This window comes from Anneissia japonica, unplaced genomic scaffold, assembly GCF_011630105.1.
Source record: "Anneissia japonica isolate Jap-2015-1 unplaced genomic scaffold, ASM1163010v1 scaffold7370_len818893_cov191, whole genome shotgun sequence".
NCBI classification, from domain to species: domain Eukaryota; kingdom Metazoa; phylum Echinodermata; class Crinoidea; order Comatulida; family Comatulidae; genus Anneissia; species Anneissia japonica.
In genome coordinates, this window is record NW_022687459.1 from 594,753 (window position 1) to 610,279 (window position 15,527).

At 34.6% G+C, this 15,527-nt stretch overlaps 2 protein-coding genes across 6 annotated transcripts in view; one reads left to right on the forward strand and one right to left on the reverse strand.

Moving 5' to 3' along the window:
- Nucleotides 1-9,154, reverse strand: part of LOC117118853 (ankyrin repeat domain-containing protein 36C-like) — a 22,369-nt gene extending 13,215 nt beyond the window's left edge. Inside the window, exons 1-3 of one of the 4 annotated variants that reach the window (XM_033263593.1) lie at nt 9,135-9,154; nt 8,023-8,733; nt 1,148-1,229 (exon numbers count right to left, since the gene is read on the reverse strand). In XM_033263593.1, the coding sequence (XP_033119484.1) occupies nt 1,148-1,229; nt 8,023-8,488 (548 nt within the window). In that variant the 5' untranslated portion in view covers nt 8,489-8,733; nt 9,135-9,154. The other 3 variants (XM_033263583.1, XM_033263602.1, XM_033263610.1) reach the window with 3 other exon arrangements.
- On the forward strand, nt 6,675-15,379 carry LOC117118889 (electron transfer flavoprotein subunit beta-like). Of its 2 annotated transcripts, none has more exons than XM_033263629.1 (6): nt 6,675-6,800; nt 12,620-12,778; nt 13,228-13,386; nt 13,603-13,824; nt 14,409-14,595; nt 15,061-15,379. In XM_033263629.1, exons 2-5 carry the CDS (start codon nt 12,641-12,643, stop codon nt 14,577-14,579), a joined length of 690 nt encoding a protein of 229 aa, XP_033119520.1. In that variant the 5' UTR covers nt 6,675-6,800; nt 12,620-12,640; the 3' UTR covers nt 14,580-14,595; nt 15,061-15,379. The 2 variants fall into 2 exon arrangements, with proteins under 2 accessions (XP_033119520.1, XP_033119513.1); XM_033263622.1 differs by lacking the exon at nt 6,675-6,800 and adding an exon at nt 11,358-11,469.
- The last annotated feature ends 148 nt before the right edge of the window (nt 15,380-15,527 follow it).

A 15,527-nucleotide genomic window follows, 5' to 3' on the forward strand; every position in this document is an offset into this window, starting at 1 on the left:
ACAATTTTCATTCCTTTTAATATCTTTCCATTATTAAATACTGTATGTTTGGCTGCCAATTTCAAGTCCTAAAAATAAAAATGTAGAGTCCCTGGCAAATGCTTTGAATGGTACAAGATTAAATGACAAACAAAAGAAAGTTTCTGCCTTTTTGCACAGCAAACTGTTTACATCTATCGCTGATTATGACTTTTGTTCACTTTGTTAGTGTTGAGTTAAATATAGAAGATTTTCATAAAGCTTCCTACCTTTCTTAAGTCTCAATTTCTGAATTTGATATGAACTAGCTATCAATTCTAAAGAGGATAACTAAATTCAATCACCTTTAAACAAACACTTAATTTCTTGCGCGGTAGTGTTAATTTTGAGAGGATATTTTAAACAAAATCTGCGGGGCATTTGGTTTTAGAGGTAATTGAGCAACCCTATTTCTATAAGAGATGACCTGAAATGTTCTATCTTTAAAAAGGACTAATTAAAAATATATTTTGGAAAAATTTATTTCATTATTTCAATATTTATTGGTCACTGGATCTATAATTTGGCAAACTGGCACAAAGTGCAACCCCACTCACTCGGTGGAGAGTATACTAGACGTGCTGTCAAATTTAATGCACACTAATACGTTCAATGCCGCATCATCCTACCAGGTACCCATTTCTATTCCTGGGTGGAGAGGGACAAACATAAGTGCCTTGCCCAAGGACACAATAGCGAAATTCAGAGAAAGGTTAAAACCTTCAACCTCAAGGTTAGAGACACTGAAACGAAATGCTTCGTGCACTGCGCCAGCCGCCCCCACAATTCATTAGTATTAGGTCTACGTTTAATGATATCAATAAATATTGACGTTAAATTGTTAAGCCCTGTCCAAACTATCAAATGTGACTAAATATGGTCATGATGACATCACATCTGTAATATCTATTATAAAGATTATCGGTCCAGCGCCCTCTCTAGTTGCTAGGGGCTACCAAGATGGCTACGGTCCATCATGTACACGGCGAAATACAACCTTGTTATTAAAATCAGCTTTATACATTATCTAGTGTTCATCGTTGTTATTTCATGGTCTCAAAGCAGGCTTAAACATTACAACATCATGACCATTTTTAGGCACATTATGACTATATATGGGGATACTCACGTGTCTCCATCCTCATCAGGAGCTGTTGCTTGCTGAATTTCACCAGCAACTAACAAACTGTAGAATGGACTGGAGGCATCTACTGCAAAACCAAAACACAAATTATGCAAATTAATAACATTCAAAACATTCAATGACACAAGAAAATACATACACAAAGACAGAAATTTGTTAGCAACCCGACAGGATAAACAAAAAGTGAAGCAAATCACTGTTCAGTGGTTCTCCAAGGTTGAAATACTGTAATATAAAATTAAAGTCTACAGATTTACACTACAGTAGAATACCCATTTCCCCAGTGAAGTATAGATAATTAAAGTCTGCAAGAAATTAACAAGATAAAACTTAACATCAGCTTAAAAACAGAGCAGAGCACTCAAAAATCCATGGCCTGAACTAAAGGGTCAGACATAAGGACCTTGAAAACACGACCCTACTTTGAAGGAACCACATCGGGTTTAACCAGGGAAACTACTGTATTCTGTAAATCCGGTCTAGAAAAAAATAAACACTTTTATTTACAATAATGATGAAATAGCAAAAGAAAAAAAAAACAACTTTAGGGAAATTTATGCCAAAAGCAAATTAGGGGATTTCCAGTACACATACTCTGACTTTAATTCAGCCAGTCAATTCACAGAAATTTTCAGATCATGTTTCTAAACAAATGTTAAAAAAAGGACAGACAAACCTGATTGCCTTAACTTCTTTAAAAACTGTGCAGACATGGTAATTTTAGTATATTCCTCCTAAAACATGGATGAGAGTAAGCTACAGCCTGTTGCAGCATTCGATAAGGGCTACTCCTGGTGAACTGTGGATTGCAATGCCTGTGAAGCACAACTTGTCCCATAAACAAGGTACTTTGTCAGACTTGGTACAATTTGATTTCAACTTTTACTTCCTTGTTGTGTTCTTTTACACCAATCACAAGGATATGCTTTAAGATTTCCAGCTATCGTTGGCACTGAGCCAAAAAATGCTCAGTGGCCAATAAATGATTTCATTGTTTATTGTTCTATCCCATTTCCTAAACATGGCTAGCTCTTTAAAACCACATTCCCATAGGAATAATTATTTACAATTAGTATCCATGTGCACTGTTAAATCCTATACAGTGTGTGTGGGGATGATGGTATTGAAAATGACTTTTTTTATTAACAAAAACAAGATTATATAAACAACAATGCGAAATGTTAAGCTCACTTTTGAGTATTTAAAGGCAGTATAAACTTTGAAAAAATAAAACCTTTTAAACATGTATATGTATTAATACCAATAACAACACATTATGGTGACCTGGATATTGTTGCTCAATGAGGGGTTGACCTATTTATAGGCTCAGTGGAGTGTAAAAATTGTGTAAAATAAAACGGTGCATTGTCAGTTATTTTTAATTCTCTCTGCTAACAATAATTTGTCACATGATTATTCTGATAACCTTTGCTTGAGCAATTGTAAACAAGATAGTTAACATGCAATTGACTGCAATTTTAGTAGATGCTCTGTTGGTTCTATTGTTATCAATTTATACAAAGTGTTTTTAGCATTTGGAACTATTGGTTCTTATACTGTAAAGCAATAAGGACCTTTGCAATCATTCACGCATTATATGCGTCCTTACGTCTGTCTTGAATTTTTCAAACACCTGTTGGTTATGAATTACTGCATACATGTAGTATTGGTCATGTAATTGTGCCCTATTGCTTGAAAAAAACTTTCAAATAAATATTAAAGCAATACACGAGAACTTTATTACCCCCTCCACCAGTGGCGTATCCAAGGGGAGGGGCGCACACTCCCACCCACAAAAAGCTTGTACCCCCCCCCAGTCGCTCCCCCATTCGAAAACATTGAAGCAAAAAAAATTAAGCTAGGCTTGTGCTCAAGAAAATGGGTTAATGCTTTCTCAACTTCCCTTTATTGAAAATAAACATGGATGAGTTTGTGGACAAGTTAGCTTCAGTTCACAAAAATAGAAAAATTAAGTTATTTTAAGAGCTTTCAACAAGATCTATAGAACAGAGACATTGTGTTAATTGTTCAATTATATATTATGTATAACCATATTATGTATTTATTTGTCCTTCATTTCACAGTAACTAATAATAATAATAATAATAATAATAATAATAATAATAATAATCAATATTTATAAAAATGGTCACTAAAATGATCGCTGTCACACATAATAAAAAGCACACACATAAATTATTCTAAAACTGTTGGTACGATTCGATGCCTCGAAAGGTCTAGCATAGTAATTTTCCTGGTGCCTGCAGAATTGTTGATGTAAGCCTATTTAAAATAAAACTATCTATTGTTAAAACAATCCGGTAATTTTAATTAAGGCAAGAAATCGTAATCGACAATAAAAGTTTCATTTTGTTTATTATGGTATTACTGCCTTCAAGAGATATACTTTAACATATCTGTCACGGTTAACGTGTATTCAGGAATCTAAGAAGCAATATTTTTCAGTGGGCGTGGTCACCGAAAATAAATTCCACTCCCCCTCATACTTTGGTCATGCCCCCCCCCCCCCCACCAGCCCCCCCTCCATTTTAATACTGCTAGATATGCCACTGCCCTCCACCCGGGGGTGGGGGACTCACTTTAAAATATTTCTATACGGGAAGTTGCAGCATTTACATGGTGTGGGAAATATTGGGGGCGTTGCAGCATTTATGGGGTATACTTTCGAGGACTTTGTAGCACAAGTGTGGGAAATACCCGAGGTGAAATTGATAGTTAAAGTCACTGGAATGTCCTGTCTCAAAGTGACACGATTTTCCTCATGATGTTAGCGGGAATTTCAAGCTAAACTGGGTGCTAAGCCGGTAAGCCCTTTGCTAAGCCTACCTTTGGTACAGCCACGAGATCGCACCTCTCTGAATTAAGAATTTTAAAAATATATATTTTCGGCTCTCATCAGCCCTGGCAGATGTCTGGTATAGCTGTGAGGCAGATGTAAAAGCAACAATACATAAATACACATAAAAATTGTAGCAGGCCTCTCTTATTACAAACTATAACCCAGCAGAGACTTTGGAATAAAAGGTCAAATGTAAAATATATTGACTGGCAGACAGGAAGATTTATTGGGGACATCTCTGAGATATATCTTGATCTAGATACTGTAAATTGCACATGCAGTAGAAAGAGACATCATCGGGACCAAAAATCAAAATCATTTTGTACCGTCTTTGGGTTGAAGGTTGGCCACCATGGTTCTCCATCTTTCACGATTTTCAGCTTTTCTTTTTTGCATCTGTACAGGCTGTTACTTCACCCCACTTTTTGATGTCACCACTTCACTGTCTCTTTGCCTCCATCTTGATCATGCTGCCTTACCACTGCCACGTAGTATATCTCATCTTCTGTTGCATAACATTCCCCAGCAAACTCCTTTCAGTTTCCGCTCTATGTAAAACCTCTAGATCTGTAATTCTTTCCTTCCAACTAATACTAAAGCATCATTCGGAAGCCAAAATAGTGCCCCCCTTTAAGGCCAACTCAGACAGCGTCGGCCGACGCAGCTCGACCCGATTTATCGTCGGGGACAGTCTTGAGCCATCGTGAGAAATATTAAACATGTTTAATATTCTACGACGCGACTGCCCCCGATGCGACAACAAATCGTGTCGGGCTGCGTCGTAGGACGCTGTCTGAGTTGGCCTTAATAGGGGTGTGACCAATTTTTAGGGGTGTCCCGAAGGTGGGGTTCTATTGTACTTGGGGAAAAAGATGAAGAATGCTTATTTCTAACCGAGTACAACAACTATGGTATACAGTAATGTAAATTAAAATATTTTTTTAAAATTCTTTAATAATCATAATAATCCACCTATTATATAGACTAGATAAAGGCAATAGAATTTGCATTTCAGATATACAGCTCATAATTGTGAAACCAACCGATCAATCATTCTGCTGTTAACAACAATATTTTGATATGTTATAACAATGGAGATAGTCGCTAGGTTTCTATTATAAGGGGATTCCCCTTTTTGATTTGTTTGTCACGTGAGTAAAATAAATTTCATTATCAGTTACCAACAATGTTGACAATAGCTTGCTAAATATTTCTTCAAACTAGAAAAAAAAAATTAAACTAAAAAGTATGAAATTTATTACCTAACATGCAAGTTTCAATCTTTAGTTTAAGGACCCCAATTTCTAATCTACATGAAAACTAGTCTTTAACCTATTTAAACCGCTGTTGTAAAATGTTTTATACCCTAATCCTCTTTTGTTGTCGTAACTACAGTAAGGTTTTCAAAGCAGCATAATCCTTTAAAAGCTACTCTTAACCAAATTCAGGATGGTGTCTAATACCTATTTTATGGAACACAAACTTTTTTGTTCCTTTATATTGTGCATAATACTTTTTTTTTTTATTTAAAACTTTTTTATCCAGGATACAGTACATTTTCAGGCTGATGTGAATACTGTAGCTGTTTTTCAAAATGGTCCTGCACAATAATTACAATAAAAGTAAGTACAAAAAGACTGTCCACACAAAATACAACGGTTATACAAAAAAATATAAAAGAATTTAAACTCTGCAATGAACATTTCTTTCAAATTTGCTGCCTTTCAGCAACTGCAAGTGCACTGTCTCGTGATGGTAAAGCATAACCGGTACTGGTACTTAGGGGCGGATTTGGAGGGGGGCCCCAGCCCGGTAACAGTCCACCCTTTCAGGAGATAAAAAAAAAAGAAAAAGAGAAAGAAAAGGAAAAAAATGATAGCCCAGAACGCCTCAAATGTTATTTTTGGACGTCTAGAACACAAAAATTTCACGAGGGCATGCCCGAGACCCCTTGGGGCAGTGTTGTCTCGATGCCCAACTTTCGCTCTCCCCTTTTGGACAATCTCTGGATCCGCCCCTGGTGCTTGATGCGGCTCTTCCGTTAGACTATAAAAGCACACTTTATTTGCCTGGTCATTGGGTCTCTATGCTTTAAGTCTTGCTGCTGGTAATCAGCACAGGAGCAACCAAGCCCACTAGGTACCCATTTATATTCTTGGTTGGAGAGAAGTAATGCAGATAAAGTGCCTTGCACAAGGGCACAAGTGAGATGTACAGCGAGAGATTGAAACCCTGACACCAAACTTTTATTTGTTAGGGATTGGTACTGGTAGGGGCTATTTAATTTTTAAAATGTCTAGGCCCTAAAATCGAAGAACCAAGAAAACAAATTGAACTTGGTACATATATCACCCCAATATTTATACTGTGAGAAATACTGGTCATGAATCCTATTTGGAGAATTATATATTAAGATCGATGTTATTATATACTATTGTAGGAATAATAATATAGTGTGGTGGGTACTAATGTGGGTGGGGCAGGGTTGCTGGTGACATTACGTTCAGAAAATAAGACAATCAAACAATGTGGAACTATTTATTGACAAATTGCTTTCACAATTTAACAGTTAACTTCCTGTAAATTGTACAGTACTTACAGTAGGGTAATCCAAGCAGAAATGTCAAAGGTCACATGATATTATTAGAGTAACGGTAGCTGATCTTGTCCCGGTGTATTGAGTAAATTAACTTCCTGTCAGTGTCAAGCAATCATGTGCATGTATGTGTATCAGCATTGTGTTGCTCAGGACTTCCGACTTTCAGAAAGCATGCTAAGGTATTTTGGTTTTATAAAACTTATTTTTTATATATTTTTACTCAGAAGCATGTCTAACCCATTGTGTGCTTTTATATTCAATGCTGTGTTCAATTGTAAAATTAAAAAAATATATAATATATTGAACCAAAAATACAAGCTATTTTCAGAAGATATATTACATTTCCTATAGCAATTTGTGAAAATTATAAGTATTTTAAACTTCTGGTTATTTAGTATAGTTTTGTTCCATAAAATAACACCACAATACAGAGTATGTCACTTGATTGTGTGATAATTTTTTCTTTGAGCAAAAGCCCTCACTGAGTCACAGTCAAATAACAAAATTAATGATTTATGAAAACCATTCACAATACTGTACATGGTGAAGATCCTCTAACCCTTGACTCAAATGACTGAATATGAATCTAATAAAAGGAATTAATAATCAACTTATTCTCAGCCAAATGTGGGTTAAATTGCCAATTATTATTATAGATAATTTCAGTTATTAAGAAAAACAGTGTAGATTATGTTTGTAATTATGAGAAAAAAAATCTGATATGTACATATATAGTGAGTGAAACAAAGAATCTAGGGATACAAATAATTAGTATAATAATAATTTAAGAATTATGACCACCTTGACCATCAAAAAATAATTGTCCAAAAAGGGAGGCTCTTTGTCTATGGAATAAGAAATACTGTAAAGAAATTAGCAAAGGAACATCGTTACAATATAAATAACAAATTATATACATATTAGGATAATCAGCTGAATTATATTTTATGGAACCATGGGGCAATGGGACACTTCTTTCACCCACTGTTATTTCAACTATCGACAGTGACAATACAGTAGGCCTAATAAAATATATTTCAGAATTATTTCCAAGATCATGTGTCCATTGCTTGTGTCTAGTATTCTGAAATATAAAAATTGGAATTGCTCAGCAACTGAAGTTACTGCAATATTATACAATATTAATATTATTATTATTATTACAATATTATTATATTATGCAATATTATATTTTATAACAAACATCCTGTTCGTTAGAAAATTGAATTTCAAGGCAAAATAATTTTAAATATTACTTAAACACTACTCATCCATTTCAATGATTTATTAACAATTCTATTTCATTTTTTTAAAGTATAGTATTAAGTAAATTAGAAAAACACATCTTTATAGATTTTTTAAGTTTTAGTTTTCAGTTTTCAGTTTTTCATATGGACGTACCTGAATTAATACTGGTATTAGCATCAGACGATAAGGGTGTCGTGCTGTAACCAGTTGGCGCATTTTGCGAGTCTTTAACTCCAGGTTTTGCACTAATATGATCTGAAGTAGTAACAGTTACTGAATATTGAATCGGTTCTGGTACCTCGCTAATTGAAACTGATGTGTCATTTGAAGTTGATGGAACCTGCTGGACTTGAGCCAAAGGTGTGTCTGATCCTTCTTTCTTGGCTGATGAATTAGTGCTAGGCCTACTACTATTATTACTAGACTTAGACGTAGGCTTTTTAGTTTTGCTCGCAACAACGACAGGTCTACCATCAGAAGGTTCACTTTCTACAACACGCTTTGCTTCGGGTGTTTGACAAATTTTCTCTTCTTGAGCCTGAGGGTGTGCCGTTTGATTAGACAACTTCTGTCCACCATTTTTTCGCTTTTGTCGTCTCGGTCTTGAAGGAGCAGACATCGTTGCATTAGTTTTGTTTTAAATAAATATCAATCTGTCATAATAAACATTGTAGTGTAGCCCTTTTTATAGCAAAATTGTCTACCTTGTTGGGTTTGCACGACGCAGTTCATTTCTTTCTGGATATTCGAATCGATGCCAAATGTAGGTTAGTAGTAGAACTACACAACCACCAAACAAACATGGCGATCGTCACCCGTGCTTTAGTTCTCTTCACTCGAAACAGTATTTTGCCGCAAAATAGCCTGTAAATTCACCGAAATTTATTATTTTCGACATATGTATATGTACTTTAACAAAATATATAAATCATTAGTAGAAATCCAGAATATAATATGCTAGATTTAGCCATTTATCGCACGAAATAAAAAGGCAAATCGTTCGATTTAGTAAATGCAGGCTGGTACTTTCCCTCCAAGGCGACAGCATTCATTGGTTATGCTGATAAAGGGGATTTTTGCTATGCGACTCTTGTTGGTTCGGGAATTCCCCGTCGTTGATAGGCTACCTCGCAAGGAATGTCATGGCCCCTCATGGATGAAAAAGATCAACTCCACTAAAATTTGATTGCCTATAATTTTCGATACAGCCTAAAACGGTTATCAGACTCCAAAATATTAGCGTTACATTATATGTTATTTATTACCTACTAGCATAAATGCCAAAAAAAGTGAATCGTGTACGTAAAAAGGTAACAGGAAAGTCGAACTCATTTGGAATTAATATTATGCAAATATTCGTGATCGCTAAAACTCTGCGTGGCATTTATATGAAGCGCCAAAAAGGCATTAACAAATACTGTAGTAACGACGGCGCGCCGACGGTTCCATTTAATACAAAGATTACATCAAATACAAATACACTATACTGTACGATAAAATACATTAAAATAGTAAATCTTAAAAACATTATTGAAATACATTTTTAAAAAAACATGGTAAGTAAACATTATATAAAAACATCATACATTAGTGGCGGATTTAGAGGGTGGGGTAGGGGGGCGTCATAGAGTTCATAGGGCGTAACGGTCTTACGCCCCCTCTATTTTTGGTAAAAACTTTTGTTTGTAAAGCTTATCAGAAAATTACCAAGGTAAATATTAAAAAACAATCAAATACTAACTTAAATAAATGATCGTGCTAGAGGTTAAACGGGAATTTGACCCCGTGCACCGCAACCAGGGCTCTTCCCTGAGACTCCTATACATTTTTAAATTCTTTCAGTCTCTCTAGTTTATTTGTACCATTTTTTTTCGTGATTTTTTTTTTTTTTTTTGTTCTTCATGCAGAATAAGCTATAGCTAGATTAGTTACCAGTATTGCAGAGCACCTGTGATTACTGTTCCAGATGGCCATGTGTCTCAAATTGCTGGAGAACGGTGCAATTCGTTCGTTTCTTTGGTAAATTGGTTTTGATTAGTTTGAAGTTGTTTTCTTTTCTCTTTTTCGTAATCTCTTTAAACGCTCTGAGGCGATTTCTAATTGTGTAATCCATTTCCATTTTCAAAATGTCCACAATGATAAATGTGGGATGCGTCGCGCGGCTGCCCCAGCGTTGAGTGGTGAAGCACAATAGATACAATATAGAACACATGATTCTTTCTTTGGATAATCTGAAGCTCTATGCCTTTCACCAATTTTTTATTAGTACTGTAATTTATTTTTATTCGTATATTCTGTGTAAAAGAATAGGCCAATTATTGTTAATTTTATTTTTTAAGGATTTACGTCGCCTATGTGTGGCTGAGTGCCACTGATATAAAAGTGTATAGCAGTTAAATTATTATTTATTAAATGGTCCCAATAAAGATCACCGGCACAGGATCGCAGGGTGTTTGAATTTGGCTTTTAGAGGCCCAGAAAAGTGTAAAATGTATACGTTATTGACTAAAATGACAGGGTATCTGAGTGATCATCAGTTTGTTACGGAATTCGATCCTATATCTCGGCAAAGTGAAATTTACTGTTTCTGGAGAATATATTGATAGTGTATTCGTAGGTGTACTTATGACGTAATATAAAAAATAAGTGTGACATAAAAAAAAAAGAATAAACACGGACTAAGCTCCTTGGATTGGCACTTCGAGCCCACTTGAACGTACCCTTGTTCGCCCCTCTGTGTTAATAATATTAATAAATAATAAGTAATAAGTTTATTTATAAGAGATTTTCATTTATAGTTTATGATGTTTAAAACTGTCCGTTCTTTTCCTTTGTTTTTGTTTGGGAACTATCTGATTTCTTTATACCGTTTGGTGTTGCTCTTTGCCTTATTAAATGGTTTTCTTTTTGATGTACACTTTTCCTGTAATTCCTTGTTTTTCACTGTTAATGATTAGACCTACTTAGCATGAAAGAAAAACAAACAAACAAACTGTAGTTGATTAAGCCGAGAGGCAAACAGTAGAAGAATAGCGCATATTCACCACACATCTAAAAACTAACAATCTCTGACTTTACTATTCGTCATCATCATCATCGTCGTCATCATATCATTTCTGTATCCTCGTAGTCATTGTTAATTTAACATTACTAAAATGATGAATATATAATTATAGTTTCCCATGGAGCTACATTATGATTATTATCATGTTATGTAATCTGTAGCTCTCTGGTTGCAAATCTAGACTCATGAATTAAATATTCATAGCCTATTTTAGTATTTAAATTTATTATAATATTAGCATTTATCAGCATTAATTTTTATATCGGATTACACAATTCATAAAATAAAATAAAATCGCATTGTCCCTGGTTTGGCAACAATAATATTAAAAGTACCGGTATTCTGTATCGAAACGTTTTGCTTTGTTTTTTCGTTTTTTTGTTTTTTTTATTTTCAATATTTTCCAAACCCGCAAACATTATAGAATGAAAGCATAGGAATGACATAACTATAATAACCTTTGACACGAACTCCTCAAGATGGCGTCTTTTCGTATAATGGTCGGTGTAAAGCGTGTTATAGATTATGCCGTTAAGGTAGGTAATTGGTCCTAAATTGAATTTAACATGTTAACTTGTTGGTTGAGAACATCAATATGTTCATTTTAAATGCTATGCAATAATGCAAATGTACTTCAAAAAGGATCAAAATTGTTTCGGCTAGGCTAGGCCACACGACGTAAGTGGGACGATTTTTGTTGTTCAGCAGGCAGACTCGACTGAAGCCCTATCTACCCGCATATTTGTCTATCAATTAATCCTATGCCTAGGTCTACCCTAGTCTATCCAGCCAAGAAGTTGCTACCCATGTTTTGCTATTAATTTATTTATACGTAGGCTACCTTAGTTATCCTTTTTACTGTGAACTCTTCTTATAATATATCAATATTTTTTTCATGGCAGTGTGTGTGTTGGGTAGCTAAGCTAGTATAGTTGTATGAATAAGATATTTGAATGCTGTTACATCAGTCTTCTATATTCTTTATTGGATTTTATTGTATGTATGGAATAATTAAAATGGTTTAAGCGTGGAGGTTTTAAGGCCGGTAGTGTCACAATTAGCCTCTGCCATATATCATACATAAATATTATCTTCATATATTGTTTTATGTTATGTAAAATTGCCAACAATAATTTAATTATTTAAATTTACGAATATCTTCAGTTGGATGGACCACTGTCACAAAAAAAAAAAAATTAAATAATGATGAATAACTTATGCAGGTATCAGGGAACAGTGGCAGCACCAGCGGGGGAGGGGGGCAGGGGGCTTAAGCCTCCCATCGGCCAAAGCTCGTCGGGCAGTCGGACCAAAAAAAAAAAAAAAAAGAATAGGCTATCCATCCCAGCCTTTTCCGGCCATCTAGAAGTCACAATTTTTTTAAAATCTCGTTTTGGGAAGGGGGGACAACCCCTCCCATACCCACCCCTAACTCGAGTCTGCGCGCTAATTGTCACACCCATAAGTACTTAGGGCGCCCCCAGTCGGACATCTTAGCGCCACCCCCCCCCCCCTAAATTATATCCTAGAGCTGCCACTGCCAGGGAACAGGGACCAAAAAAAAAAAATAAATAAATTATATCCTAGAGCTGCTACTGCCAGGGAACAGTGAAATTACAACTGTTCACTGGTAGTACAATTGTGATGTGATTTTCTAAAAACTTAAAATGTTGGTGAATTTTTCAGATAAGAGTAAAACCAGATAAGATGGGTGTGGTGACAGAAGGTGTAAAGCACAGTATGAACCCCTTTGATGAAATTGCCATTGAAGAGGCTGTCAGATTGAAGGAGAAAAAGATGGCCAAAGAGATTATTGCAGTAAGCTGTGGACCAAAGCAGTGTCAAGTTAGTCATTTGTGCTCATTTTTTCTCATAATATTTTTTAAAATAATGTACTGTACACCTGCCAACTCTCATGCATAATACGCAAGTCTTGCAGATGAGCATCCACTTTTTATGTCTCGCACATATGTTACATTATCTCATGCATCATAAAAATGCATATAAAAATATAATGTATATAGGCTGTTTATACCCTAAAATTCATAAAAATGAAGTGAATCTGTCATTAAATTTTGAGTACAGGCTACATAAATTTTTTTTTAACGAAGCTATACTGATTGCAGACTGTAATCCATAGCAGTTCCACTACAGTTTCTAAAAAATAACAGAGGGCGCTCTATTTTGCCATTATTACTTAAAGGGTGCTATATACAAATTTTATTTTGTTTCATCTTGTCGTTGATGTTTATTTGTAATACATTTTTCCTTCTGTCAATATTATAATACTGCAGGAAACAATAAGGACAGCCCTAGCAATGGGGGCAGATCGGGGGATACATGTTGAGATGAGCGCAGATGAGTTTGAAGCCTCTAATCCTCTCCAGATATCAAAGATCCTAGCAAAACTAGCTAAGGAGGAAGATATCAATTTAATCATCTTAGGAAAACAGGTAAAACTAATGAACAGCCTGGCAACCAGGGGGTTGTTGACTCCCTAAGTTGTTTGTTCTCAAATAATCATACCTACAGTAATTACTGGTTTCTTTGGTGTATTCATTTTATTTACTATATAGTAAATTGTCAAAAAACATATTGGTTTTAAGTAAGGAAGGGAAACCCCCTTTTTGACTTGTTAATCTACATCTTTTTTGATAATTTTCTTGTAGGCCATTGATGGTGATTACAACCAGACAGGTCAGATGACCGCCGCCCAACTTGATTGGCCTCAAGGCACATTTGCTTCAGAAGTAACGCCAGAGAATGATAAGCTGAAGGTGGTCCGAGAAGTTGACGGCGGACTGGAGACAATTCATATAGCCACGCCAGCCGTGGTCACCGCAGATCTACGTTTGAATGAACCCAGATATGCAACTCTTCCAAACATTATGGTTAGTTAGTTGAGTTACAATTTTTTTGAATGAAAAGTGTAAAATATAAGTAATAGAAATATCGTATTTATTCAAATAAATGTCCCATGGAATTTGTTGTTGAGAAAGGTTTTTATTTGAGGGAGGCTTATATGTATTTTAGGTGTAAAATGGATATACAGTATACTCAAATAAACGCCCCTTAATTTCACTGTAAATGTGGAACTACAACACATAATGACAATGTGCTATTAAGACTTAAGACTTATTGATCCCAGGTTAGAAAAAATGGAATTCTACAGGAGTAGAACATTAATAGAATGTTTTGAGAATTATGTTGCTTCCATTAGATTTGTTTACTGTCATTTTGTGGGGGTGGGGGTTGTTTATTCAAGGGAGGAGTTCATGCCAAATGAGACTCTAGAAGGGGCGTTTATTCGAGGTGGCCATTTATTTGAATAAATATGTTATGCCCACGTAAGCAAAACTTAACATCACTTATAGTTCTATTTATATAGTTTTATTATTTAAGTCTGTCCCACTGTCTTCTCTTTATGACATTTTCTTGAATTGTCCACCGATATTAAATCATGGTTTACTTACAGAAAGCTAAGAAGAAACCAATTGCTACAAAAACGCCTGCAGATCTTGGAGTTGATATCACCCCTTCTGTTGAAACCCTAAGTGTTGAAGACCCACCAGTACGGGATGCAGGACAGAAGGTTGAAAATGTGGATGAATTAATCTCTAAACTAAAGGAATCTGGTGTAATTTAACCACAAATATTTCAAGGTATGACCAACTTTTCAACATTTGATGTTTTCCTTTTCAAACCAAATTGGCAAAAAACTTTTGTGAAAATAGATTTCTAAACTGTGATCCTCCATTGTCTAGCTTTTGTTCCTGATGGCTCAATATCATTAGGCATTTCAGTTCCTGCAATGAATTTTTCCTTGATCCTATTTTTCCTATTAAAACTATTATTCAAGCCTGCTATTATTATTAATATTAACTGTCATTTTTTTGTATTTATTTATTTATAAACGATTTTAAATGATTAGGCAATATTTAAAATAATAAATTATTAAACTATATTTTCTTATTGCTTTTTATAATCATTTATTATTTTGTTAACTATTCTAATTGCGTACATATATGCTTATTAAATTATCTCACAATATTCATTTGCTTTTGTGGCAATTCATTTTTTTAAATTGTTAAAATTATCGTTTTTTGTTTTTTTTTGTTTATCTACAGGCTATCACCTGTCATGAGAGTTTGGATGTTATCATCTCAACAAGACTTAATAGGCAACAATGCAATCATTATTAAAGGAATGCGTGTTTTGTGAAATGCACAATAGAAGCATATTGAGTTAATACTGAATGTTACTACTAAGGAATAGTTGATTTCTAACAGTTTAGAGTAACACAAGCTTGCATTGTGTTACTCTAAACTGTTAAGAGTAACACAAGCTTGCATTGAAAATTAACTTTGATCCACAAAAAAATATTAAAAGCTATATAATGTAAAAAAATAAATCAGGAATTGAATAAATAATTATACTTTACCCTAATATGGTCTTGTTATTACTGCATTATTGGTGTGTATTTGATTAGTAATTTCATTGAATATTGGATATTTCATTCATCATGTTTATAATCAAATATATACAGATTTAAACAAGAAATGTGGTGGGCCTTGAAATGAAGCCAAATGTGTAA

Excerpts from the sequence above, each read along its gene's own strand:
- LOC117118889 (XM_033263622.1), top strand. The coding sequence starts at position 11,413 with ATGGCGTCTTTTCGTATAATGGTCGGTGTAAAGCGTGTTATAGATTAT. Across the intron at positions 13,387-13,602 it reads TAATCATCTTAGGAAAACAG|GCCATTGATGGTGATTACAA; the intron begins GTAAAACTAATG and ends ATTTTCTTGTAG. Across the intron at positions 13,825-14,408 it reads CAACTCTTCCAAACATTATG|AAAGCTAAGAAGAAACCAAT; the intron begins GTTAGTTAGTTG and ends GTTTACTTACAG.